Source organism: Platichthys flesus, chromosome 11, assembly GCF_949316205.1.
Source record: "Platichthys flesus chromosome 11, fPlaFle2.1, whole genome shotgun sequence".
NCBI classification, from domain to species: Eukaryota; Metazoa; Chordata; class Actinopteri; order Pleuronectiformes; family Pleuronectidae; genus Platichthys; species Platichthys flesus.
This window is the reverse complement of record NC_084955.1, coordinates 23478782-23506518: the sequence shown is the minus strand read 5'-3', so window position 1 is coordinate 23506518 and position 27737 is coordinate 23478782. Positions and strand designations below refer to the sequence as shown.

Here is a 27737-nt window from a genome sequence, read left to right as displayed (position 1 = left end):
GTGTGTGTGTGTGTGTGTGTGTGTGTGTGTGTGTGTGTGTGTGTGAGACCGTCCACGTACCAGCCTATCGGAGAGCTGCTGTAAATTTCAAGGATGGCGAGCCAGTAAAACCAGAGCCTCCATGACATCGTCTACTTCATATATCAGCTTTGTATCGAGGTATAAATACTCGCTCTGCTCCATTTCCCCCCCAAAGGAACCAAATCAGCATCACAGTGGAAGACATGAATGTAATTTGAGGCACATGAAGGTGAAGTATCTGTGAAAGGAGCCGCTGCAGATAGGAGATGAAATCCACTGCGGCTTCGCGAGGTGGCGGCGAGATGAGAATCTGTTAATAAAACCTTCCTGAAGCTGCAGAGGGAGAAACAACCTGAGCTCAGAGGAGGATTTTATCTGCTGTTCAGGGTTATTGAGCTTATTCCAGTCAGTGGAGTCGAGGGAGAGTCGCAGTGAAGCTCCCACAGCTCAGGCTTCTATTCCCAGTGGGGCCACCGACACTCAGAAGGTACAGAGTCACACTCGGGGAAACTTAAGATGAAAGGGTCCATTAAAGGGTCCATGATACATAATGTGAACATGTTGATTTAGAATTGTTATCAGTATGTGAGGCTTTCTTCTATTTATTGTATCGTTTCCATAGTTTTTTATTGTTATTATAGCTTTGAAAATATAATCTCTTATATTTCCACGTCGTTTAGATTTGTTTTTGTCGTATTTGCTGCTCATCAGTCAATTGTGAAGCATTTGAGCTTCTCCACCTTGTATGAAAGTTGCAGGAGAGGTTGATTGATTTATTAATTGACATCACATATTCACCTTAATGTTGATTTCACAGTCATTCGACATGGGATTGAATTCCAGTTGTTTCCATTTCCACTGCAGACCAGATGTGACCAGTGAAAAGATATTAGTCTCCTAAATTTGCCTGATTTCTTTATCCCCAGGGAAATTGTGAAAATGTCAAAAATCATCCTTTATCCCACAACGTTAACGAAATCAATTCCATTGATCTGTTCCTTTGTCCGGATCCAAAATGTAACAGGTTCTGTCTCGGTCCATGTTCCAGCCTTTCACCAAATGCTGCAGAAATCCATTCAGCAGTTTTTCTTTTATCCCTCAAACCATCAATTCATCTTAAGCTCTTCTTTGCCTTCTGATGGCACATAATTACCGGGACTAGACCCAGAAGTACAATAGATGACAATCTACAGCCGTGCAGTTTGAGGTGTGAGCCGCTGAAGAGCCGTGTGGATAAGCATCAGCCTCACGTGAGATAAACCACCGGAGCTTATTAAAACCCAAACTGCTGTGGTGTGTCCACGTGGTCACTGTCTCCTCTTCTTTACCCCTGGAGGTCACACGTGGAGGAAACATCTCACCGTCTGCAGGAGGCAAAAGTCTCCAACTCTGGAACGATGCTGCTGATCAGGCACGAGGAAAGTGACGTGTCTTCAGATAACCCTAACCCCATGGAGACGTCCCGGGGTTAGAGTCAGGACGGACGATGGAGGTCACAGAGGGCCACAGCTGTGACTCTCAGGAGGTCCAGGTTGAAAAGGTCGACTTTCTGTAACTGCTGTGATTTGTCCCTGAAATCTTCAAATCTCTGTAAATCTGCTGACGACAGTGAAAACAGAAAACACAGAAACTTTGTTGTGCTTCTGAACACTGGGGAGGAAAAAGGCTTCTGGTGCAGCGGAAGGCTGCAGTTTATTTTCCTGACAGCGGCAACAGCTTTGTGTTTGGGATAAGTGATATCTGATAAGTGCAGTGTAAACACACAACCGCAGCAGCAACAATCACTCACACAACCCCACTGGTTTCAGAGCCGAGCGGTAACACGCCACGTTGCTGCTGGTGTAAACTCGCCCAGTGACTAATTTCATGACTGATTTTCTGTGGGCGAAGAACCAAAGACGTGTTTTTTCTCCATAATTGCATCTTTTTTTTTCTCCTCTGTTTTTCTTCTGTTCTCTGTTGTTCTTGTTTTTCCGAGTTCAGCGTTTAATGAGGAAAAGTTCTCCTCAGTACAAACGAGCCCAGTTCTTTGAGTGATTGTTTGAATCTGTACAGAATGATGGATCATCTTCCTGTAGGTATCTGTTAAATGTCTAATTCTGCATTTTGTCCTTCTGTAACTCAGCTCAGGATTTAACAGTTTATATAATTGTAATGAAATCAACATGTTGGATATCGATCTATCACGTCAACATTCTCATGTGCAAATGGGCCCACGTCAGTCATGTGAGCAGATAAGTGATTATATATGATTTGGGAAATCAGATCCTAATTCCAGAGAAGGTTTGGATGATGGGATCATGTGGGTGAAGTGCACTGCTGCCCTCACATGGCGACCAGGGAGAACTGCAGTCAAAACAAAGATAGCATGGAGCACCAAAATATATGTTAATTATAACTTGGGGAGTATTTGTTTGAGCTTAAACTCCTCGTGCGGAGAAAATTCATTAAAATTAAACAGAAAAACACACTAACAGTGTCTTTAAATAACAGTTTGAATATTAAAATGAATATGTGTATAAATATGGTGTCTTATTAAGTGTCTAAATTCAAATGTTCACAAATCACCAGTGGTCATCAGAAATACAATGAAATGTGTCTCTGCTCTATTCAAGTGTCACAGGGATTCAGTGAATGTATATTATTGGGACATTAGACACATTTTCCTATTCACCAAAACTCCAATTATAACCTGATTAAAACAATAGTGTGAATAATGCACTGCCATATAAACAGCATGGTCTGATTAGCTCAACCTGAATAACATCATATTTAAAATAAGAAATGATCAAATTAGGATCTGACCTGAGTCACATAATTCCAGTAGAACCTCTTATTTGAATTTTTATATAACACAAGATTCACAGGTTTTGATTGACACCGTACAAACTGACCTCATCTGAAAAGCGTCTTGTCCTTCAACGAGTTCGTTCCTCGGACGTTTGTGAACATGAGCGATTGTTCAAAACAAATTAACAACACTGATCATTTCTGAGCGTTCACTTATTCATGTGAACAAGGTTTTTTACAGCAGCGATGATTAATCTGTGAAGTGTTAATTGCACTTTCTGTCTTCAGATAATTAATCTTCTTGGTGTTGGAACAGATTTTCATTTCGAGGGGATTTAAAAACCTCACAATGCTTCAAATCCACTCGGGTGCACTTTGCTGACGTCCGTTTAATAAACTGTGAAAGGAAAAGTGAGTTTTTCAAAAAAGAGGAGCTGACGTTTTCCACTTCCACCTCAGGAAACGCTGCCAGGAGCCCGACGGCCCAGAGGAGGAAACACCCGCCATCGCTTCCAGCTCTGAAAGACGAGCGATGAAAACCAATACGAGCAGTTTCTGCCACAGAGCGTCCGGCCGGACTCATAAAACCCTTTAACATGTCAAAACTTCAGAGCAGCACTTCCACCAGATCACACATGAAAACTTTAATACGTCTTGTTGACGGGCTCAACGGCCAAAGTGTCAAAACACCCAGAGAAACGACTTTTTGGTCTTTTACTGTCGTCGTCTTTGGCGAGAGGCCGCGGTCGAGTTCTGGACGGTTCAGAGAGATCCTGAGCAAACGGCTGGACTCGAACATTTTGATTTATGAAGTAGAGCAGACTCTGAGTAGAGTCCATCCAAACCCACCTGTTTATCCCTTCAAGGTGTCATTCTCTTACGAGTACAGTTGTATCAGACGTCAGGAATGAAGGACTGCATCTCTCATCTCTGTGTTTATCACAAGCAAACCTAGAACCATGCAGTAATTCAGGTGGGCAGAGGGGAATCACGTTTTTGTCTCAGAAGTCACCATCAATGAATGTGATGAAGACCTTCACCATCATCCCAGTTCGAACAACCATCACGTCTCACCTCTCTGACAGCTTCCACTGAACCTTCAGCTGCAGGGAGGACGAGCTGTGGGATGAGGTTTCCATCAGACTGACAGACGTCCTGCAGGGAAGTGAGGTGACGTGATCCATGACCCATGCAACCCCATCATCTGGGTCTGTGCCACTGAACACAGACCCTGAGGAGGTAGGTTCAACCAGGGCAGGGGTGTCCAAACTTTTTATCCCGAGGGCCACATATAGAAAAAAATACGAAGGTCTGGGTCACTCACGCCGCCTGAGGGTCAGCTGCAATACAGTGGGCCATAGTCCATCACATTACATTTCCTTTAGCTGACGCTTTTATCCAAAGCGACTTACAATAAGTGCATTCAAGGGTACAAACCCAGGACAACAAGAATCAAGAAAGTACAATTTCTTCAAAATAAGAGCAAAACTACAAAGTGCTATAATTAAGTGCCATTTAAGTGCTACTAAATTATAATTTTTTTTTTTTTTTTAATTCATTTTTTTGTGAGGAGGGCCAATTTAAAATTAATGGTGGGCCGCAGATGGCCCGCGGGCCGTAGTTTGGACACCCCAGAACTAGGGGGTGCAGGGCTTTAAAGATGTGGGTGTTGAGCACATGAGGGAACAATGTTAAAAACAATCTCAATATTAAAGGAAGGTTCAATAGTTTTAAAGCTTGAGCCACAGTCATAATAATCTCAGCCTCTTGCTGCATTGAATTAAAATACCATTCTTTACACAGGTGCAATAAACCAGTGTCTCAGCCCACCAGTGTTCCCAATCATTTGTGGCCACTGACAAACTTTTATCAAATATTATTTATCTCTTAGAAATAGCAAACAACAAAAAGAAAGTGGCCGCAAATATCCCAGAAAGTTAAAAACCAGACTCGCGTGTGTATTTATTCAAAGCTGAAATGAAGAGCACACAGTGGATCTCTTTATGGAATTTATTAAGTTGAATTCAGACACTCAGAACTGATCAGCCCATCACTAGTAATGCTATTGTACATTATTAAAATTCATTGAGCTGTGAGAGAGATCACCGGTCGGGTTAATTATGCTACCTGTTCATAGTCGTAGGTTAGCAAGTCCAATACAGTCTGTCATATAAAATCGAAGGGCAGTCATCATCAATTAAAACAGGATCAACACTGTGCAATGCAATAAAAGTTCCTTTCAAACGGGACCATGGACCATTTCTGACAAAAGTAACAAGACACCACAGAGGGATTTTGTTAATAACACTACACATACCTAAAAAGACCACCACTGCGTAACATGTGACCAGTTTTGTGACAAAGGTCTAGAATGAAAAATGAAATGGAAGAAAATAAAATAAAATAAAACCCCCAAAGCAGACTGATATTGAACTGTACAATTGTTCGGAATCTCTGGATCAATGTCCTGGTGAGCTCTGCAAGCTGTTCTAAAAGGAGGAAGAAGACAACATTGCACCCTGTAACAACATTAGAGTATAAGTGACAATGGATCGTCCAATTTTCTGTTTGTGTGCTATTCTGTCTTTACCCCCCCCCCCCCCCCCCCCCCCCCACCACCACCACCGCTCTCTTAATTCAGATTAAATAGAAACCAGGTGGATTGACAGGAGTTTGACATCGTGTCGTGTGTTCGATTCCCTGCTGGATGACTCACTAACCAGGATGCTCAACGGTTTATCTATTTTTCTCATGTGAAGCCAGAGGGGTGTCGGAGATGACACGGGGGCTTCTCTGTGAAGACGGACTCCAAAGACGCTGCGGCGTGAAAGCTTCCATTGAATAGCGAAGCATGAATTTAAACATCTTGTCAGAGCAGTTTCTCAGTTTGGCCGGGAGCTGCCGGTTTCCCCGATTTCTCACACGTCTGAACTCCAGTGTGTTTTCACACCAGAGACAGCGGTGATGATGTGTGATGTGCGGCAAAGTGACAAGAACGCACACTTCTCTACAGATGGACATGCCAATTTGTTGTCAGGGAACTATTTGACTCTGACACATCCGGGCTGCTTTTCTACATTTTTCTCAAAGTACATTTTTGTGCATTTCAAACTTTTTGGGAATGCTAAACTTGTTTCCCACTTTTCCATGTTGGAGCCTAGACGTCGTCTCGGGGGACACACGTGACGGGCGGGGGGGGGGGACAATATGTTTTTTCTTGTGATTGTAAAAACTAAACCCGCTCGCTAAGAGTATTACAGGATTCAACCTTTGCATCCAGTCGACAAATGAGGCTGCATCTCCTCATCACACACACACAATCCCACAAACACAGGTCCCTCACTCACTCACACTCGTCTTACACGGGGTTAATCGTACTTCCTAAATGAGAAACAGAAATGTGTGTGTGTGTGTTTTTTTTTAGGCGTTGTAGTGATACATGCATCCGTTATACTGATATACACTTCTTAAAAAATGTTTAAAAAAAAACAAAAACAAAGAAAAAAAATGAAAGAACACCACCAAAACAAAAAAAAGGTATTAGAAATGCAGCTATACAGAGTCTTTTAGCTAATCCAGGGGAGTGAGGTGGGGGGGTCAGGTGGATGTCCAGAGGGAGCAGAGTGGAGGGGCGGGGGTGATGTGTGTGTGTGTGTGTGTGAATGCGTGTGTGGGGGGAGGGGGGGGGGGGGGGGGGGGAGGATAAGCAGTAAGAGCTGGGTTAGTGATTGCAGCAGGGACGGCTGGTGGGCTGAGCCGTCTCCGTCAGGTCCACCCCCCGGCTCCGCCCGCTGCTGGCGCCGGCGGCTTGGGGCTCGTTCTTGGGAAGCTTCTTTGCTGCAAAGTGAAAGTGACAGAGACTGGATGAGCAGGAGAGATAAGACACGGAGGTACGTGACCCGGGCTTATTATTAAAAGTACCTAATAGTCAAATCTACCTTTGACTAAATAAATTAAGCAAATGGGAAACTGACATGGAAATGAAGTTTCACACAATGTCCGATATCGGAAGATAAGAGAATGGAACATCACATCTGACACGTCATCACATGTACATACTCTAGTGAAGTGAACATCAACTTTAAGTCAGGAAACACTGGGGTTTCTGGGTAGCTCTGAACTACATTACATGTTACATTACATTACATTATTACATTACATTACATGTCATTTAGCTGACGCTTTTATCCAAAGCGACTTACATTTTTTTAGAACACTCATCATTTTATGAGGGGCCATCTAGGGGTTCCGTATCTTGCCAAGGACACTTAGGCATGCAGACGGGATAGAGTGGGATTCGAACCGGCAATCTTCTTGTTGCAGAGCACCCGCTCTATCCCCTAGGCCACGCTCTCCCCAACTACCCACATATAGTTCTGTATTTCTGTTATGTTCGACCTAAACACTCTTTTCACATGAGACTTAAACCCAGACTGTTCACAGCCGAGTTCATCAGGGCTCTCGTCACAAGTCGGAATCAAGCTCCGCTTCGAAGGATCACGATTAAAACTCCACTTCATATAATATTCAGGCTCTCGTCAGGTACTTCCATCAGAGACACTCACCGATGGCCATGAAAATCTCATTCACGTTCATAGAGGTCTTTGCTGACGTCTCCATGAACAGCAAACTGTTGTCGTCTGCGTACGACTGTGCGTCCTGCGACAGAGAAACCAACACAACACAACAGGTCACATGACTGAACACTTCTCAGTTGCTATGTATGAAAATAGAAACTCACAACTGGTTTATCTGTGAAAACGTGTGTGTGTTAACAAGTGAGTAATTTGTTATATTTGGATCTAGCTGTTATAAATGTGGTTTCATGGGGGGGGGGGTTGGGCCTTGGTGGCAGGACATGCTGAGAGCTATTGTTCACATCCTGAGTTCATTAGAAGAAAAAGAACCTGAAGAAAACAAACCTGGAAGTCCAGTGTTCTCTTGTTTGCGAGATCCGCCTTGTTCCCAGCCAGGGCTATTACAATATTGGGACTGGCTTGTCTCTGAAGCTCTTTAACCCAGTTCTTTGCCCGTACAAATGACTCCTGGAAAACAAAACAGGGAGAGGTAGAGAGAGAGCGAGAGAGCAAGATAGCGAGAGAGGTAGAGAGGTAGAGAGGTAGAGAGAGAGAGGTGATTAAACTGTAAGGACAAGAGGAGACACATTTGATGAAATATGAAACAAAGGAAAATGTCCTCAGGTGCAGTAAAGGTGGAATCAGGTACAGTGTGGGAGGTTGTGCTATAAAACCAAACAGACGTTATGATATTAATGTCAGAAAAGTGAGCAACATGCTTGTTCTTTGAGGTCTGAGGACTTTGTCTTGAATCATAAAAATACAAACACTGTTTGTCTAATGAGAAAGTTGAGAGGAAGTGTTGGAGGGAACTTGTCAGGGGGCTGCCCCCCCGCCCTGCTGCTAAAACAACATACCAACCAGAGAAAACACATGCAGCCGTGCACTGGAGAATGAAGTTGTGAGTGTGTGTGTGTACATTGCATGTTATAATGTTTTCTTACAGTCATTGAGTTATACCTGATAATAGAAATCTCATAACTTTCCTACACGTCTTAAGTCTCATTGTGTTGTCTTTGTGTTGTCTTTGTGTTGTCTTTGTGTTGTGCCGTCTCTGCTCAGGACCCAAGTCACAAAGTCAGAATTCCACTTGTCTAGTTGTCTAATTGTTGCAGGTCAGGCCGTGTCATGACTTGTCTGTCCACGCAGACATGTGGACACGTCTGGATCGACTGCATTTTGAATCAGGGACGATCTTTCAGGTACAATGAAGAAATAAGATTGAATCTGAATCACCTGTTGACTTCATGGCAGCTGCCTCTTTTGTTTTTAACACAATGAAAATGAACAAGTCCAACATGACCTCTTTGTAAACACAGCTCTATCAGCACATAGTCATTTAGTGTGAATTTAAGTGGGGTGAGTGACATCTACTGTTCATTGTCTACAGGACACTGGGTTGTTGAGTGATGTCTAACCTCTTAATTTGTAAATATACAAAAATAAGGTTCTTATAAAGGTTTGACACAATAAAAAAGGTATCATTGGAGAACCCCCAAATCTCCTCATGGTGGACAAGCTTATTGTTTCCACTGCATCTAGAGGAAAGCGGCTCTGATAACAACACTCACACCTGACTCACCTCATTTGTTATGTCATAGACCACGATGGCTGCCTGGGCCCCTCTGTAGTACATGGGGGCCAGACTGTGGTAGCGCTCCTGACCAGCTGTGTCCCAGATTTCGAACTTGACCGTTGTGTCGTCCAAACATACCGTCTGAGTCAGGAAGGCAGCTGCAGGAGCACAGAGCAGAGGAGCCAATGACAAATGGGCCTGTTGCAAGTGAGCGGCACTGGGAGGAAATAATTCAAGACCAATGCTGGAGACCCACTGGGGATCATCTGCTCCACTTGGTTCACATTTACACATTTGGACAAACGGGGTCCTAGTAATGGCAAACAGGTTCTATACAGAACTAACATATGTGGAAATGCATCCAGCGTGGGGCAGAAATGACTTTTGGGGTTTGTCAGGGAAGTTTCTCGTTCTTGATTCGTCTTTTATCCTTTGAGGAAACAGTCAATTCAATCTCACTCAACGATAAAGCTCAACTGATTAGTGAGTAATAACATTCTGATACCGATTTACCGAATATGCTGGCAATTGTATTGATCTATATATCTTTATACAAGTGTGTTTTTCTTTTCAAACCCTTACAACATGGATAAGTAATTGAGGCTTGATATTTTACAGTTTAACCATAACTTGATCATTTATAACTATAAACAATAGAAAACAGAGATATATACAGAACTTGAATTAAGAAAATGAACAATATTCTACTTAAAATGTAAATATAAATGCACATCTTGTCTCAATTTCCCTTTTCCCAACCGGATTCATCCTGCAGTTCTTAGGATCCACCGATTGACCCAGATTCTCCTTCTGTTTTGTTTAATTGTTTCTTCACTGTGCTTGATTATGCACAATAATACGTATTGGAGATAACCAGAACTATAACATTAACTGTACAGGTGTTTTAAATCTAGATTATACAGATGGTAACGGACCAGTTTAACCTCACTGGACCAGTGGTTTACATGAGGAACCAGGAACTAGATGCCGATAATTCCTACTGTTCTGTTTCTGTTGGCTTTCTTCACACTCAAACTTCACCAGCTTCTCCTCATTTCTCCTCCTCCTCTATTGATTCCACATCTGTTTGCCAGCGTGATCTTTTTGGTATGCTCAACTAATTTCGGACCAATTTCCTACAATCAGACGACTCAAATAAGACTCTTGTGACTGCTATTTATTCGTGACATCATGATAAATGGTGTGATTCATTCTCACATAACAGGAATGCAAATAAAAGGTCAATAGCATTGATCTGTGTGTGTAATATGTCTCAGGCCTGAAGATACGTACCTCCAATTGTGCTCTCTTGGAATTCATGAAACTGTCCCTTGACAAAACGCAGCACGAGACTCGACTTCCCCACCGCTGACTCTCCTAGTAGCACAAGCTTGAACTGACAAATCTTGTTGCCTGTGTTTGGCCCATTGGGTCGTGTGGCTCCAGCTCTATTTGCCATGTCACACCGTCCACTCACTTCCTCTGGGCACTGACCTGATGGGAAAAACCCCAGAAAATACCTGAACAGGACAAAGAAGAGGAAGCAAAGTGTCAGTGTCATGTCAAGAACAACAATTTAACATATGTTTTACATTTCTAACTATGAATCAAAGCAGATCATGGGCTACAGGGATGATTTTCTTAAATTAGTTATCTTTATCTTTATCTTATCTTTAACTTGTGGTTATACAGCAAATGGAAAACACAGATCTTCTGACTTAAAGCTCAATGAGATAAGAAGATTTAAGATGCGATATATTTTCTCTGTGGGTGAAGGGGAACACCGTGACCACAGAAAACAGAAACACTGTGCAAGCGAACACTATTTATATAGTTAATACATGTATTACTGTACAGACAAATATAGTGTCCAGGTTTGCAGCCCCAATCTACAAAATAAAATTACTATAATATAAATGATAAGAGTAATCCCAAAAATAAATAGGATTTAGTGACACACCCTAACTAGTCAATGTTGTAGATTGAAAAACAACACAACTATTTTACAACTGGAGCAAGTGTTTCCAGAAAATGTGTCTGTTGGAAACCAAAAATAACATATTTCAGGAATTTCAACGTTATGTCATGAAGATGTTTTTCCACCACATCACCAAAAGTATCACCCGGGGACGATGGAGGGAGAATCACCGTAGACACCACGTCATCAAAGAGTATCACGTTTCACGGCTACACTTTCATTCTCTTCCACACAATAGTGGTTTGTTTGGCATAATAACTTCCCGAGCAAATATGTGAAACAGGTTATGACAAAAAAACATAGTTAGGCAGAAACACAGAGTGAGACGATTTACAGTATCGGGACGTCTCTGAACTCCTGAACAAGTTTCTAACTTTTACGTCAAACTTTTGAGAGCTGAGTATTTAATGAAGGTGTCAGTGTCTGCCCTGGCCACGTCTGTGTGGGTCTGTGATTTAAGTGACGTGAATCTGACCTGAGATCAGTGACTCCCAGGTGGATTTTAGAGGAGTTTTCTGTGCAGGGTGTTGATGACAGAAGGTGAATAACAAACACGAACCAGTCAACAACAACAACAGAGTGTCCCACAGAGCTTCAGCCCCCACGAGGAGATAATGACTGTCCACGTTGTCGACATCGCGTTACGACACCGTTCACCACAAATAACCTGTTGTGTTGTTGCTGACTGGCTCGGAATTAGCACAGCAACGACTGTTAGCGTTAGCATCAGCTAGCCTCCACCCACAAAAACCCTATATCGGCCTATATTAAAAAGCTCAGGCTAACAAGTGTCACGTTAGCTCCATTGTGTTATGATCCTGGACCAGGTGTGTATCCACAACACGTGGGCATGACACTCACACATGGAGTTTTGAGAATCCAAGAACACACAAGGAGGATGCATTTTTTTTTTTCTCTTTGGGTGTGTACAGCTAATGACAGCTAGCTAACATTAGCTAACATGACGTGAAGCCACTGACCTACCCTGGTCCAGCTGAGGGGGCTAACGCTAATGTTTGTTATATTCCACGTCAATGAGGAATATAGATGCTAACGTGACGGCGGATTTCAACAACACAACGCGGCTAAGCTACTTTGCTAAACAGCTGGGGCCCTTCAAGTGTCGGCTAGCTTAGCTGGTTAGCTCGCCGGATAATAGGCGCTGTGCTGGGCTAACGCCGTGTAGCCGCATCGGGAGGAGCCCTCGGGATAGCCGTTAGCCACCTAGCTAGCTTAGCTTAGCTGGTTAGCCAAACGCCGGGCATTGGCCGCTCTCACCTGGCGAACGGGAGGAAGCGGGCGGGTGTGGAGTGTGTTTTCTCCGGGAGGGATGCGGGTGGAGGCGGCGGGGGTTCACAGCGGGGTCCGGACGGCGGCGGTAGCCTAAGATCTCAGGAGGATCCCCGATGTCCCACTTCTCTCAACTTCCCTTCTAGCATCGTACGAAGGATGATGACAGATCGTGTGACTGGAACTGACAATGTGCTACGTACCAGGGAGAGCAGCCAATCACGTGTCAGCTCCACTCACTGCTGGGTGACATCCCGAGCAACTACACGAAACAATAATATATCATAATATTACTGCTTTCTTATATAATATTACTGCTTTCTTCTACATGTAGTATTACTGTTTTCTACACATAATACTAGTATACAATAGTAATATTAGTGTTTTCTTTTATATGTGTGGTATTACTTTCATACGTGTTATATTAGTTTTCTTCTATGTGTTGTATTACTGTTTTTTTTCTATGTATAATATTCAACATCATGTTCATTATTCAATATAACATTCAAAATCATGTTTCTGTTCTTTTCATATCTTATCTTATCTTATCTTATCATATACGTATCTAATCGCATCGTATTGTATTGTATTATATAATACATTATGTTTTCTTTTCGTATCGCGTTGTATCTTATTTGATCATATCATATCATATTTTATCTAATTGTATATTATTTTATCCTATTTGATGATATCTTTTCTTATTGTATTTTATCTTAACTTATCATATTCTATCTTATAAAAACGATCCAGAACAATAAACAGGCTGAAAAGAGATTTAAAATAAAAAATGTTATACTACAAATATTACTGTTGCTATTTGTGAATAATATGAATGTGATGACCTCTCTGAGAAACATAACCTTAAATACTTTTTCTTAAAAAGTTTTTTTTATTTTGTATACTACGTTACTGTATTGTAACGTGACCTGCTGCTGCCTGGCAACGGAGCCTAAACAGAGCTCGGCGTCTTCGAACTTTTGACTTTTGAAACTTTGACGTTAACGAGACAAAATAGAGACGTTTGAGTTTATTTCTGCGTCACGTGACTTCAACAGGATCATGAGCGACTCAGAGGAACACGTGGGAACACACACACCCACGGTAAGTCCACTTTAAAACCTTTGATACACTCACACAATGCAAACAGCTTCTAATGCACAACACGGACCAACAACTACCTGCATTCAATTCATGTGATATTTCACAATGGCGAGGTTTACGTTGATATATTATTTTATAGCTTATTCTTCCTTTTTAATTCAGGAGAAGGCTCCTTTGAGGACTCTTCTTTGTTATCAAAGGATCCTTCTTCATGTAGCAGAGCTGGAATTCCAAGACACGCCCACAAACTAAAAGATTAAATTATCAACATCAGAAATTTTAGACTCAGAATCGAGACCAATAATCCTCATCCTCCTCATCTTCCTCATCTTCCTCATCCTGTTCTTCATCCAGCATCTTTGTGAACATGTCAACCAGAATCAATTTACCAACTGTAAGTCTGACATGAGTGTGACCAGCCAGACTCTGGATAAAGAAAATTAAAAGCCTATTTTCAAATACATATTATCAGTCTATTAAATACATACTGTTATATTCCATGTTTATTTTGTTGATCTAGCTATGATTAGCTAGCCAGGACAGATGCTAGCCAGCTAACAGCTAGTTAGTATTGTACATATTTGTCTTTCTCACTAGTAATAGATTTTATAATAAGACTTACAGGCATCAGATGTGCAAAAAGCATCTGTGTACAATTAATGGAAAGGGAAATAATGATTTCTGGTAATAAAAAAGATATTTAATGAATATTTAGAATATTAAATGATAAAATACATTTATTTCAAAAATATAGCAAAAATACACTCATGCATGATATACCAGGAAATGAATACAGGTCATTTTTGATCCCATGTTGTGTATCAGAGGGGTTCACACCATGCTAGCTAGCTAAATAAGCGTTTGCATACTGCACCTGTGTTTTAATATCAGTAAACTCTTGTGTTTTGTCTTATTTCTTTTAACAACAGGCTGGAAAACTGACGCCAGCAGGAGACACAGCTGAGATGTGTTTACAAGACATGACACGGGTTTGTACAGTGGGGGGGGATGTACTCCTTATACAAAATGTGGGTTATAATTGTTCATGTATTCATGTGTAGGCATCCTTGATGGTGCAGCTGGTAAATGTATGAACTTCTGTTTAACTTAATCCATTACCAGACTTATTTTTTAATCACATATCTTTTTTATTAATAATTTGAACATACAAAATACTTCAAGCTATATCAATTAAACGCAGCTGCACGGGTCATATTCCCTATGTAATGCAGTAGAAGAATAAAATAATAGAAAATGGAAATACTCAATTCTAATAAACCAGAATTGTAATATAATTTAATTGAACTTCCTGTATGGCTGTCTTTTGTTTTTTAATCTGCTTGGTTTTAGTAGGATTTGTGTTACTTGTCATTGCTTATTTATATATTGACAGAGGTTGATATTTTATACCAATGGGACCTTCCATAAGGATAATTAATAAAATTAATACACAATCATATGCATAAAACAAAGTAGTATAGTAACCATTAACTTCACATTTTTAAGTAATGTTATAATTACTTATTTAAAGAATAATAAACACAGAGTAAATGCTAGTTAATGTGATTTGAATCCGACATGTTCTCTTGGTAAATTTTGAAGGTGAGTGTACTTTCTACATTTTCAGCCCTGCACCCCCCCAGGGATACGGAAATATCGAATGCCACCAGAACCAGGAGCTGCCAGGGTGCACCATGGGAAGGCAGATGATCCAGATGTGGCCAGCACTCTTGTTCATGGCATGAGGAACATCCCATGTCCTACTGTCAGTACCGCTCAACTTTAGTTTTTACCATGTACTTGCCTTGAACATTTTTCGATGCCACGCAACCAAAATATGTTTATAAAGTTGTAATTATTAAATATTTCCACCAGGTCAGAAGCCTGATAAATCCTCCCCTGAAGTCTGTGTTCCAAAATAAGCTTCTCGAGCTCCGTGAAGCAGAAACTCAGATGGAACCTCCCCCATCGTGTCATGAAGAAGCTGCCTTCGGTGACAAAACTATTTGGGGTATGGTTAACATCAACTGAGGCGATCGCTGAAACCATTTTTTAAATAGATTCAAGTTTGGTAAGAAACAAATCCTGTGTCAGGAAGAATCAAATATTGTTCTTCTCACTGTCTGTCGTCCCATGTTGTCCAGATCATGATATGTGGGATATTATTAATCCTCCAAAAACAGCCGAGCAGATTGAGGCGGCTGCTCAGGTGGGGCATGAAAATTATATCCGCACCCACAATGCCTATTTTTCCGGTAAGAGAGATCATAAAATTCATAAAAGCCGATACTCTCACTAGCAGCTTTCTGTTTGTTGAGTTTAAATGATTGTTTTTGACCCCCCCCCCCCCACTACCCCAGGTGAGCAGATTGACAGGAAGTACGACTGGGGTCAGGAGACTAAGGACAGCAGGTTCGGGAAGGCCACGCCTCATCATGACGACGGACGCACTGCCGGCAAAACTCTGTGCTGGTACGGGGAGTCGCGGAGGTGAGTGCGAAAATAGAGCAAATGTGTGTTGTTGTAGATTCTCTGTATCTACACAGTGTGTAGTTTTGAAATAAACAAATTGATTAATACCTCACCTTGCCCGATTATTACTATGCCATAGGTTTTACAATCCAAAGACTGTTTGGACAAGATCTGGGGACAAGGACAGGATGCAGCCAAAATCTGACAAAGCTAACCAGATGTAAGTATATGACCATGTACTGTAATTCATCTGTTTTACTTCTTCATCCTCTCATTAAACTCTTTGTTTCAGGAGGAGAAATCCCTTGAACGTCTCCCCGGACCACATCTTTGGACTGCTCAAGCCGCTGGATGAATTCGGTTGAGTTTCAATTAATTTTTATGGATTCCATAATTTCAATATGCAAGATTTGCAGACGGTTATTTCGGATCAAGACATCAAACGGCCTCTTGCCTGCTTCCTCACACAGGTGCTGGAGAGGTCATCCACTCCACGGAGCCCGGGCAGTACGTGAGGATCCCAGGCCGGCAGCACAGCCTGGTCAGCGCAGTGCGAATCCATCTCAAGAGCCTCAACTTCCAGAACTTTCCCTCCCTGCTGCAGGCGTTCAGGCATTATGACCAGGTACGAGTGGCAGGGTGACACGTTACCACGATGGTGCTAATGTGTAATGTCAGTTTCTTGCCTCGTCTTTTTCGTATTTCACTTGTACAGCACTTTGTTACTGTGTTCTGAATCGTGAAGTATAAATAAGTTGATTATTGTGGAATTTGTGTTATTAGCCCTGTGGGATAAAAATTGTGATTTGTGAAAATGGGCATTACAAATACAATATGATTGATTGATTTAATGTAACCTGATGTAATATATGTAAAGCACATGTATTTCACCATCGCTCTGTCTCTCAGGGAACATTTAGTTCATCTCAGCACAAGAGGCACAGTAGCTTGTGTCGTTAATCCAAATCCTGCTTTGCATTTTGACCCTGGCAGCCATTATTGATGATATTGGTCACACCCTTGTTTGAAGAGTCTGACAAGGTGATCTGCAGTGAGATGGTCCAGTTGAGAGCTTTGAGATGAAGCCAGTGATGTGACAGTGGTGTGAAGACGTGTGTGATAAAGCAACAACAGCTCTCATAAACCTCCTGGTCTGACACTTCTCATGTGAATCTCTTTACCTGACTCACCAGAGCGGAAAGGGGATGATTAACAGAGACGACCTTCTGGCAGTTTGCCGTCAGTTCCATCTGGAGGTGGACGAGTCGGTGGTGGATGACCTGATCGATTACTGTGACACCGACAAGGACGGACACATCAACTTCCTGGAGTTCGCCAATTTCCTCAACTGGAAGGACAGGATGCCAATCGACGCTCGGGATCGATACGTCATGATGAATGGTCAGTGTAATATTTTGTTTATTTACACATCATTTTAATTCCCTTGCTCTGGTCTCAGGTCCTGAATTAGAACGGGATTAAAACAAAATTCATTAATTTGGTATTGTACATCCAAGTGAAGCAGACTTTACCTGTAGGCTCATTTTCATGGATCTGACTTTTAGTCTCTTGTCTCCAACACAGCTCCAGCAGAAATAGACATGACGTCTTTGTCCCAATCAGAACCGCTTCCCGCTGCTCAGGCCTTGATTAAACCTGAAGACATGGAGCCTGTAGGACCACACAGCACAAAGACGACCGTTCGGACCCTGAGGCGACTCCAGGAGGCCCCCGACCACTTCATCACCTCCGCTTCCTTCATCGGAGGACACAGAGACCGTCCTCTCACACCAAGTACGTCAGCAATAGCCTTTTTCTGTGGCTATATAGATACAAATACACATAAAATGATTCACAGATTTAAATTTTTCTTCATATTTGAGACCATTTTAATGGGATTTATGGGTGAAAACTGTCAGAATGTGCAGAGTAATATGAAATCAAGCTGCTGGTGTACACTTATCATCATAGAGACACAATCCTGGCAGTTGTCGTTCATTAGTATCAATGCCTGATACCTTCATGCTGTTTTTCGAGGTCGTAATTGTGTAAATTAAAACATAGCTACAGACATCTGTTATGCAATATTTACAAGCGCTAAATGAACCTATTTACATTTCCTTCATTCCAGTCTAATAAAAATATCCTTACTTATCATCTGGTCTCTCCAGACATAGACAGTCGCACATACGGGGTCCCGTCTGTGCGCTCCGACCTTCCAGCGCCGCGCATCGCCCGAGTCACCGACCGCATCAACTACGGTGACAAGCCCTCGGTGGCAGATCTCCTGAATCCATCGGTGGCCGCCCTCCAAGGTGCCTACAAGGAACACTTCTTCTGTCCTCGCACCAAGGAGGAGGTAGGCATCTGCTGTTGTGTACTCGAATAACAAAACACAAACTGTGTGTGTCTACAGGGAGGTCACAATGACACAGTCTATACTTTTAATGGCTGTCTCTGATCTGTATATGATTAAGGTTGAGTCGTTATTAGACCGGTTTGACCTTTTTTGAAGAATGATTGGGTGTTGAAGGAGACAGATGTTGGTGTAATAAGCTTTTTTTCACGACAGACTATTTTCCTGCAGTCATAGCGAGAAAGCACAGATGTTACTAACGACATTAATGAAGAGTCTGCTCAACGTGGGCGTCTCAGTAAGTGAGAGAGGGAGGCAGCGCCTTGGATCTGTCATCCAAGATCAACACAACTATCCTTTATCTTATTAATAACTCCAATGTTCAACGAATCAAAATATCTGCCTGTTTCCAGGTCATTCACAGTCTGTTCGTACTTTAACAGCAGGTTAGATAAAAAGAAATGTGGAGAAGTTTGCAGCCGTTTCTTTACATCAGTCGAATCTTTGAGTTGATTACAAACAACTACACTTTTATCTAATGCAGCTCAAAATAAAAAGGCAATTTATATTTAGTTGTCTAGGAAAACAATTTCCATCACCAGCCGGTTTCATATTTGTTCAGGTCTTTTTCCACATTGAAAACATAGTATTTGGATCCAAATACATTGAAAGTCATAAATGTCATTGTGATACCTCTAAGATTAAGATGCATTTATTAGTCACAGACACATAGACATACTCATGCAGGTAGGGAAATTTAACTTCTGCTTTTGACCCATCTGGTGCAGGACACACAGAGCAGTGAGCATGTATGGCTGATGTTGGGGGAGTAAGGTGCCTTGCTCAGGGGCATGATAATGGCTGAGTTTCCTCATTAACAACCCAGGTGGGACTTGAACCCACAATCCCCAGCTTCGGAGGCTGATGCCTTATCCATTAGGCCACTGGGTTGATCTTTGAGTGAAGTGGGTTTTCCCTCATTGACGGTTTAATCCTCTTGTTCACAGATCGCAGAGATCTTCAGGAATGTGGGCGTGGAGCTTTCAGAGGAAACCTTCGAGGAGGCCTGGCTCCTGGCGTCCATGAGGCAGCCGGACGGGGACGTTTGTGTCCAGGGTTTCAGCGACGTCCTCAAGGAAATACAGGCCATGTGATTCTGAGGAGGTTTCTTACGAACACAATGCTTCCCCACCACAGTCGATAATTAACTCTAAATAGAGTTACTCTATAGAGTTTTCTTTCTTTCAATGGTCGTAGGTAAATCAGATTGAAATAAAAAGAACTGAAACATAGCGTGTGCAGCAAAAGCAGAATATTTGTTTCACAGCCAAAAGAAAACATACTGGTAAAGACACAACGATAATGTTAAAATCTTAGTAAAATATCGGTAACTTCATTGAAAGAAGTTATTAAAGAGCCAGAAATACATTTAAATTGCTTAATCTTTAACAATGGAACACGTTTATATGAACACATGAATCACCCGCTCGATATTAAAATGAATAATACTCTTGAGAGTGATGCACACTTACATTAATCAACTCATTACTGAAATCCAGAGAAACTAAACTTTACATCTTGAACTTTGTGCCTTTGGAGTCGCTTTGATCCGGCAGAAATAGCTGAATCAAATAAATAAGAACTGTGTTTTGACTCCACTGAAAACAACAAACTGAGGAAAGCAGCACTGATTAGAACTTCTTCTTAAAAAACGAAACATTTTTAATGGCTACCATCAGACTAATGTGTCTTGTCATATGAGCCTTTATCTGAGCTTCCTCTCGACCTATTTTTAGGATTATATTTTTTTTCTGGAGCGCTGCCTTTTCCTTTTATTTCACGAATTCTGCTGGGAGCCACGCAGCAGTTTCTGGCAGAGCACCCATTCAAAAAAAAAGAGGGGTTATGAAAAAAGACCTACTGCACCTGTTATACATTTTTCAATATGTTGCGATATCTTACACCATCAAGTCGGTTTGTATGTGATGCCAGGGTGGAGAAGTGAGCTGCACCTTTAAAACTTTGAGGTGAAGTGTTCTCATCTTCTGTCTGGTTTGTGGATCAGGTTTATTCTATCAATACAAAACAACAACTCTGTTTTATGTTCATAATTAAGTTTAATGAATATTTCCAGTGACATTAAAGTGAAACCAAAGCATCTTGATTGTCCCCTGGTGGCTGATGATAAACTCCACCTCCTCCATGTTAGCAGATGGGACCAAACTAACTCAAGAGATAAAGTTTTTCCTTCCCCGGCCTGTGTCTTGTTTATGTGAAAATTAATTTCGCCTTTGAAAGGAAAATATAGAGTTCCATGAGCTTATTTGTTGTGTCAACACTTCAGCTTCTTTGTGTTGAAAGCCACATCTTTTGTCGTTATGCCTAAACTCTTGTGAAACACTGTTAAATCTTTAATTGATTGCGTTGGACTTTATAATAACAGCCGGTGAGAGAGCCTTCGCTGTTCTCTGCACCTTCATCATTTGTTTGGAGTATTAGGGTTTGATTTTGTTTTAAAAGCATATTTATCTTGTAATTCTATTAATCAACCCTTAAATTAGTCTTGACAGAGATGATACAATTAATTTATGCGTCCTTGGAGCTGAGATGCGTGCAGACTAAAGAAGATACGAGGAATTGCTGGTAATCTGTTCGGCTAACCAGATTAATGACCGTGACCGATTCCACGTGTCAGAACATCACAAAACAGCAAAATAACTAATAAAACAACATTAGCATTTGTACATTCACCACTTGTTTTTGTGTTAATTTCCATTAAAGCGAGTGATGCACAGGCGTGGCAAATTGTTTTAATGTGCTCCCACCATGTCCATGAGCATATTGACATGTGCTAAGCTAACCGCACTCGTCTAATCTCATTATGACTCCGCAAGATGTTCGACTGGAACCAAGAAACCCCCACGCAAACTTCCGCAGACCACACATTACTATGCAGGAACATTAGAATAATCCCCGGCGTATTTCATTATGCATGAATTAGCGGCCGCTAATGACAGAATCCTCTGTTTGTCAGATATCGTGTCAACATTAATATTATTGCAGCGAGCTCTTAACAGAATCGGATGACACGCGGCATTCACCGGCGTGTCAGACGTGATGCTTTTGACAAGTGACACGGCTCTGGCACGCAGCCGGCGTCTGAGTTGGTGGAACAGGTGGAGGATTTTTTTTGGGAGAATTTGTCATTCTCGCTCGCAGCGATGCTATACAACTATTTCCACTTGGTATAAGACTCGCGTTGGGATTTCTCGACGACCCATTAAAGTACTCGCTTGAACATTCAGTCGCAGACAACCGTGCAGCGCGACTCACGCCCCCTCCTGCCTGCTATGGAAAATGGATTATCTTGTTTCACTTCGCTTCTTATCACAAGTCGCAGAATACTAATATATCTGGTCCCTTGTACGTCACGTGTGGAGAAGACCCTTGTGGGAGACAGTGATGAGAGAGCAGTCTGATTTGAGTTCAGCCTGTTGGCGCTGAGGTCAGAAACAACTTGAATGAACTTTTGCAAACTTGTGGAACCTGAGGACATTGTGCATTTTCCTTTCTCGTCCTTAATCCATTTACTGTTTGTTTAACCATTAATCAGGTTATTTACGTGAAAAAGTAACTTTCATTTCTGCCACAGCTCCTAAGCCGGTCCACACAGGACAATTCAGATTTTGTGGTTCTGAGGGAGATGAGCCAATGTTTAATAGTTGGAATGAGGAGGATTTCTGTCACCGGATGAAAAACTGGGTCATAAGCCGACTCCATTTGTGAAAGAAGAAAAAGATTTAGCTTGAAAGCCACAGGAGGAGCCAGGGCATGGTTTTTAAATTTTATTTTCTTGGCGGCACATTCAGAGACTTTCAGGAAAAATAGGAGTTTAGGTCATCCTCCCAATGACTTTATCATTCTGTCCATGTAGCTCAGATAAAAACAAGGATATTTCACCTGTAAAATCAGAAGAGGAAAGTCTTTTAAAAGGCACAGAGGGAGATCACAGGGTGAACTACAAGCAGGAGGACTGAAGTCTTCAGGTGTCTCCACTGCTTCAGCGCTGTGGCTCTTCAGTCTGCTGCTCGCTCTGCTCGTCGTCTTTCACACGTTCATAAGTTAAGTGAGAAATGTCCTCGCAGAGTTGAGGTGAATTATTTCGCCAGTGTCCAGTGCCAGTGCCAAACTGTGGTAATGGTCCAGTCAGGAGACGCCCCCCTCGTTAGCTCTCGCTGGAATCTAGATGGGAAAGAGGAAGACGTGATTAACAGGAACTGAGATAGTTTCCTTTCTCTTGAAATCAAAAGAATCCTGCATCATAAGTGAAAGTTTACTCAGAAGTGATAACCGCAGACTGACATTCAAACTAAGTTTTGCTTCTCATCTCACCTTGAAAGTAACGATGAGAGGATTCTGAAAACACCTTCCCTTATTCTGCCAGACTCTGTCTTTCTAGCCTCTGGGGATAACAGTTGAAGTTTAATAGGCTTTCTCAGAGGCGACTGTAAGACCGGAAACAATAGGCAGGAGGATCTGGCCAACTAGATAGGTGGGCATTAGGTAGAATAGAAACCGACAATGTGCTCCAACAACAAACCGGATTACTGACAGGAAACAGAAAGAGGCTTTCACCGTGACGCTCACTGGGAGAGAAATCATTTCCTCTTTTCCTCACAGCAGCAGATGATGTCAGCGGCTCTTCAGCGACAGACGTGACACAATCAGAACTGAATTGTGTTATTAGCGTTTTTCAGATGTGGAATATGTGATGTTGCTGAGCTTTGTTTGTTTTGTTTTCCATTACAGCTCTGTTCCTCTGATGGTTTATCGAGATAGAGATATTATACTTGAATCAAGGGAGGGGTCACTCTCTTTGCTCTTTGTTTTTCAAACATATGACTAGTCTTAATATTTCTGTGTATTAGCAGCAGTGAGGATTATAACGTTACATGAATTCTCACCATACACATTTCTCAAAGATTATCTTTTCCCTTGTATATTTTAAAAACAATGCACATGCCATCCTCAGCTGTTACCCCCCCCACCCCCTCATGTTGGAAGGTCTGCAGGAAACTTACAAATATATAATCGTTTCTGTAAGTAAATATAAATTGACGCCGTTCAGTGTGAATAATTGTGCAGGAATAAAGTTAAAAGACTTTGGTAAAGAACTTTGAGCAAAACACTGATCATGTCAGCAGACGCTGCGTGAAAAAGATCCAAACGGGTGAAAGCTGAGATTTGAAGGTAATCCGTACTTTTCGACTTATGGTAATTTCCAGTGCTGACGACAACAAGCTGAGAACTTACTCGTAGACAGCGGTGGCTATCTTCCTCTGCGGGCTGCCGTCTTCACTGGAGGCCACCCTGAAGATGTGTGTGGCCTCTGGGTCATCGGGGCCCTCGTGCGCCGACAGGAGCCAGAACCTCATGACCACGATGCATCGCTTTCTACCTGTGACACGGGAGAGGAAACCAAGAGTCAGCAGGAGGGAGGTTTCCAGTGGGAAGATGGAACTTTTTAACAGTCACACATTTATAACTGATTGATGGGATTTATATCTAGAGTCCAGATTTAGATGATGAGGAAAATGATTGTGTTGTATTGTGACAAGTGAAGCTCTGACTCTCCCACTCACCAAAGTTACATGGAACAGACTTTCAAGGTGGATGTGTGGGAATGAAAGAGGAAACTCTCTTTCTTTTAAGTCCCTGAATCCTCCAACTAATTTTGAAGCTGCTATTTAAAAAGGTAAATAATTTAAATGGTGTTGTTTTATCTTGGAGGTGGAGCTCATTATCATTGTGTGCTCAGGTCTACGCTGACATGATGCATATTTCAACTCGAATCATCTTCTCGCTCAAACTATTTCTCAGTGTATAAAGGCTGGTTAAACCAAACTCACCGTATTGATCAAAGACAACAGACACGTCTTCAGGAATCAGAAATATAATATCCTCCTCGTTGACGGCGAGCTGCTGTCTCTGAGCTTTAGTGAGGGACCTGCAACTCTTCTCAATGTGTTCGACCATCTGCAAGAGACAAAAGACACAACGTCAAAGCCTCAGGAGTCCATAGCTCTAGAGGTCCATTAATGTCCTGCCTAATATTAGTGACGTACAGGAAGAAGAGGAGAATTCATGTTTCTTTTGGATATAAATCCAGTTCTGTGCCTGATCTGTTACCTCATCGGACACTATCCCCCTCAGTTGATGGTATCGGCCACTGGACATCATGTCAGACACGTGGACCAAAGCCTGCGATGGACGAGGGACAAGATGGGAGTTATTCACATGCTTCAGGATGTCAACACAGTTGTGGGCTGTGCTGCTTGTGTTAAATCAAGGGTGTCCAAACTTTTTATCCCGAGGTCCAGATATAGAAAAAAATATGAGGGCCTTGGCCACTCACGCCGCGAAGCCCCCCTACCCTTGAGCGGACTGTTCACAGTGGGGGGGTCTGAGGAACAGCGGCAATACAGTGGGCAATAGTCCATCACATTACATTTCATTTAGCTGAAGCTTTTATCCAATGCGACTTACAATAAGTTAATTCAAGGTAGCAAAACTACAAAGTGCTATAATTAAGTGCCATTTAAGTGCTACTAAAATTGTTAGTTCCCCCAAAAAAAATAATTATTATTTTCTTTTTTTTTTTCTTTTCTTTTTTTCTTTTGAGGCGGGCCAATTTAAAATGGATGGCGGGCCGCAGATGGCCCGCAGGCCGTAGTTTGGACACCCCTGTGTTAAATGTTATGATTTATCTTTATCTCTGTTTCACTACGAAGTCTATTGATTGAGAGTTGCTGTGTAGTTGCTATTGAGATTTTTGTCTGTATATAAAGATAGATTTAATATAGCGTTTAAACATACTGGTTGTTATTAACCCAAATATGTATTAAATGCACAATATGCAATTGTGTGCCACTAGGGGTCTCTCAATCTAAATAATGACAAAATACGGAGTTTGTTGTTTTTAATCTTCTCTTAATTGTTCGGGAGGTTTCTATCTAAAGTTAATTGATACGATCACTTAGCCTTTGGTCTTCAAAGTTATTCAAAAATATATGGCGCGATTTTGAGAGAGAAATACGAGGTTGCGCATGCTTGGACGGATATGACGTCACGAACAGGTGCCCAAACGATGCCGCCAGTTTCCGGGATGAAAGTGTCGGTTTTCTGTGGGTTGGAATATCACTGGAAACTTCTGGATAATGTAAGTACACAACTTAAAACAAAGTTTATAGATACATTTGAATATAGAAAGCTTCATGATAAACTTTTAAAAGTTAACATAAAACCTTTTTCAGATTGTTTGGTGTTTGCAGCTTTTAAACCATTGTTGTATAAAATGAGGAATAAGATTATAATAGAAGTTTAAACAACAACCAACTCTCAGTGTGTGTTTCAGTGGAGGTTTGTCGGTGTCCACCTGTTTCACTCCTCTGTGGAACTCCTCAGAGTGGAGGTCCAGCTCGAACAGCAGATGGATCAGGTACATCTCCACTTTACACCGGATCCATGTCAGCGGGTCCGGGATGCCCACCACGGAGATGGGTGGCCGGGGCCCGGAGCTCCCCGCCGGCCCCTCGGCTCCGGGCTGCGAGCAGAAGAGTCGGAGTTTCTGACCGACGAACACGACCCTCGGCCGGCAGAGCTCCCGGCCTGCAGCCCCGGTGAAAGGACGAACAGGACTCGCACTCGCACCCGCCCACTGCCGCTGCAGGACCGGCTGCCTGCGGCCGCTGGGGCACGTCCTCCAGGCGCAGAGCCCGGGCCTGCACCCAGCCAGGCCGCCGAGCTCCGGGGAGGCAGCGAGGCCGACGATCCGCTGCATCACAGCCGGGTGGAGACGACGCTGCGTGCGGGGTTTGACCCAAGGAGCGAGGCTGCCTCCATCCCCACAGCTGAGGTGTTATACAACTCACCCCCATGATTTACCCACAATGCTCTGCACACGACGTACACACACATGACGACTTCCGGTGTTCTTGGAAAAACTCACACGACCCAGTGCAACACGTCATTTATCTTTAAATAAGACTTTACTTTCACTATCAGGTCAAATGGTGCAGGAGTGTTTAAATTGTGTTGATCTTTTTAACCTTATATTCTTATTTTGTTTATTCATATATTTAGTTTTACTAATACATTGAAGCTGCTTCTTGCTTTTTCCTGCAAAACATATTTTTTGCATAATAATAAAAAAGCTGGTGGGACCGATAATAGTAATTATGATCTAATGTTAAGATATGAAGTTGTGAATAGATATTTTATTTGTACATTTTAAGCAAAGGCTCTATTAGCTCGGACAGGAAAATTATACAACACATGATTCACAACAGCCTCATAATCTTAAACACATTGATAGTTACAACATTTATTTAAAGGTTAATTTAGATATTTTAAAAGGAATCTGTCACAAACTCTTCAAGATGCTCCTGGGCTCATCTGTGGATATTTAAAATATCTTATAGCAGCACTTACTATATATGTATTAATTTCAAATCCCCATATATGTTCTGATGAAGCTGAGAACGAGTTGAATGTGTGTTTGTGTGTATGTATGTCTGTTTTTGTGTTTGCCTGAGCAGCACCAAGAGGCAGCAGGGTGGCTTTACCCATAACTTCCACTAGAGGGAGATAAATATCCATTTATCTGCCTCCTGTCCAGTGGGAGTGTTTCTGTCACAGACTCACTTTCAGACTAGTTACCTCAGGATGGAAGGTGGTTGTTGGGTCGGTGGGTTAGGTTAAAGTTCGAGTTCAGATTTCACGCTGTTGAATGCAAGTTTATGCAATGTCCTTAAAAGTTACCCATGAGTCAGGGGCGTCTCAACAGGGGAGAGAGTCCAGGCAAATGTCTGGGGCCCCTGAGCGGAGAGGGGCCCCCGAGGAGTGGTTATCCACAGGAAGGACCATCATGTACGACCCCCCTCAAATGGTGGGTCCCATGGAACGCCCCTGTTGTGTGTCTGTGTGTGTCTGGACAGGGACGTATTTTCAAAACAATACAAGAGAACATCTAAAAAGTACACACACACATACAAACACAGAAACACACAGCCTCAGTGGTTCCCAGGGGCCACCAGTTTCCGCCCAGGCTTTGTTTCATGCGCAGGTGCCTAAAACGATTGTGTGAAAATGTGAAATTTGATCAACGGACCAAAACATCATTAAGTCCCCGCTGTTCCCGGTGATTACGGGTCAGCGCTGTTCCCCCCCCTGCTCCTCATCCTCCCTCCTGTGCGTGTGCGCGCTCTCACGTGCACGCACACGGCACACACCTGCACGCGGCCCCGCCCACATGAAGTTCTCCCAACTCATTTTATTTATCAATAATTAGCCGCACAGCACTTGGTTATTTGCGATTGCACTCAGACACGGAAACCTTTCTGGGATGTATCATAGTAATTATGTGTGTCAGCTGAGGATGCGTTTTACATCTGCGAGTGGAATGGAGCAGAATATTAAACGAGTCCATGCTGGGTGGGATTAATTGTTGGAGAATCTGCACACAGACACACAAGTGAGAAAGAGTTAGAGTCCAGGCTGCTGTTTATTACAACA

The 27737-nt window shown here is 42.3% G+C and overlaps 3 protein-coding genes and 1 non-coding gene across 4 annotated transcripts; 1 reads left to right on the top strand and 3 right to left on the bottom strand.

Annotated features, from left to right (window-relative positions):
* Window positions 1-5416: 5416 nt before the first annotated feature.
* rab5ab (RAB5A, member RAS oncogene family, b) lies at window positions 5417-12414 on the bottom strand. The gene is made up of 6 exons (XM_062399189.1): window positions 12221-12414; window positions 10258-10484; window positions 8971-9122; window positions 7734-7856; window positions 7377-7470; window positions 5417-6648 (listed from the first exon to the last, which is right to left on the bottom strand). The coding sequence occupies exons 2-6, from the start codon at window positions 10421-10423 to the stop codon at window positions 6533-6535; spliced, it is 651 nt and encodes a 216-aa protein (XP_062255173.1). The 5' UTR covers window positions 10424-10484; window positions 12221-12414; the 3' UTR covers window positions 5417-6532.
* A 2522-nt stretch (window positions 12415-14936) lies between these two features.
* efhb (EF-hand domain family, member B) lies at window positions 14937-20258 on the top strand. The gene is made up of 11 exons (XM_062400144.1): window positions 14937-15101; window positions 15212-15347; window positions 15481-15591; window positions 15697-15826; window positions 15948-16028; window positions 16101-16168; window positions 16279-16433; window positions 17002-17219; window positions 17382-17602; window positions 17980-18167; window positions 19172-20258. Exons 1-11 carry the CDS (start codon window positions 14997-14999, stop codon window positions 19316-19318), a joined length of 1560 nt encoding a protein of 519 aa, XP_062256128.1. The 5' UTR covers window positions 14937-14996; the 3' UTR covers window positions 19319-20258.
* trnar-ccg (transfer RNA arginine (anticodon CCG)) lies at window positions 19043-19115 on the bottom strand. The gene has a single exon. It is a non-coding gene; the product is annotated as a tRNA-Arg (tRNA).
* A 1738-nt stretch (window positions 20259-21996) lies between the features above and the next one.
* On the bottom strand, window positions 21997-26117 carry si:dkey-82o10.4 (uncharacterized protein LOC797793 homolog). The gene is made up of 5 exons (XM_062400143.1): window positions 25600-26117; window positions 24354-24425; window positions 24074-24200; window positions 23478-23622; window positions 21997-22406 (listed from the first exon to the last, which is right to left on the bottom strand). Exons 1-5 carry the CDS (start codon window positions 26002-26004, stop codon window positions 22322-22324), a joined length of 834 nt encoding a protein of 277 aa, XP_062256127.1. The 5' UTR covers window positions 26005-26117; the 3' UTR covers window positions 21997-22321.
* Between the last annotated feature and the right edge of the window lie 1620 nt (window positions 26118-27737).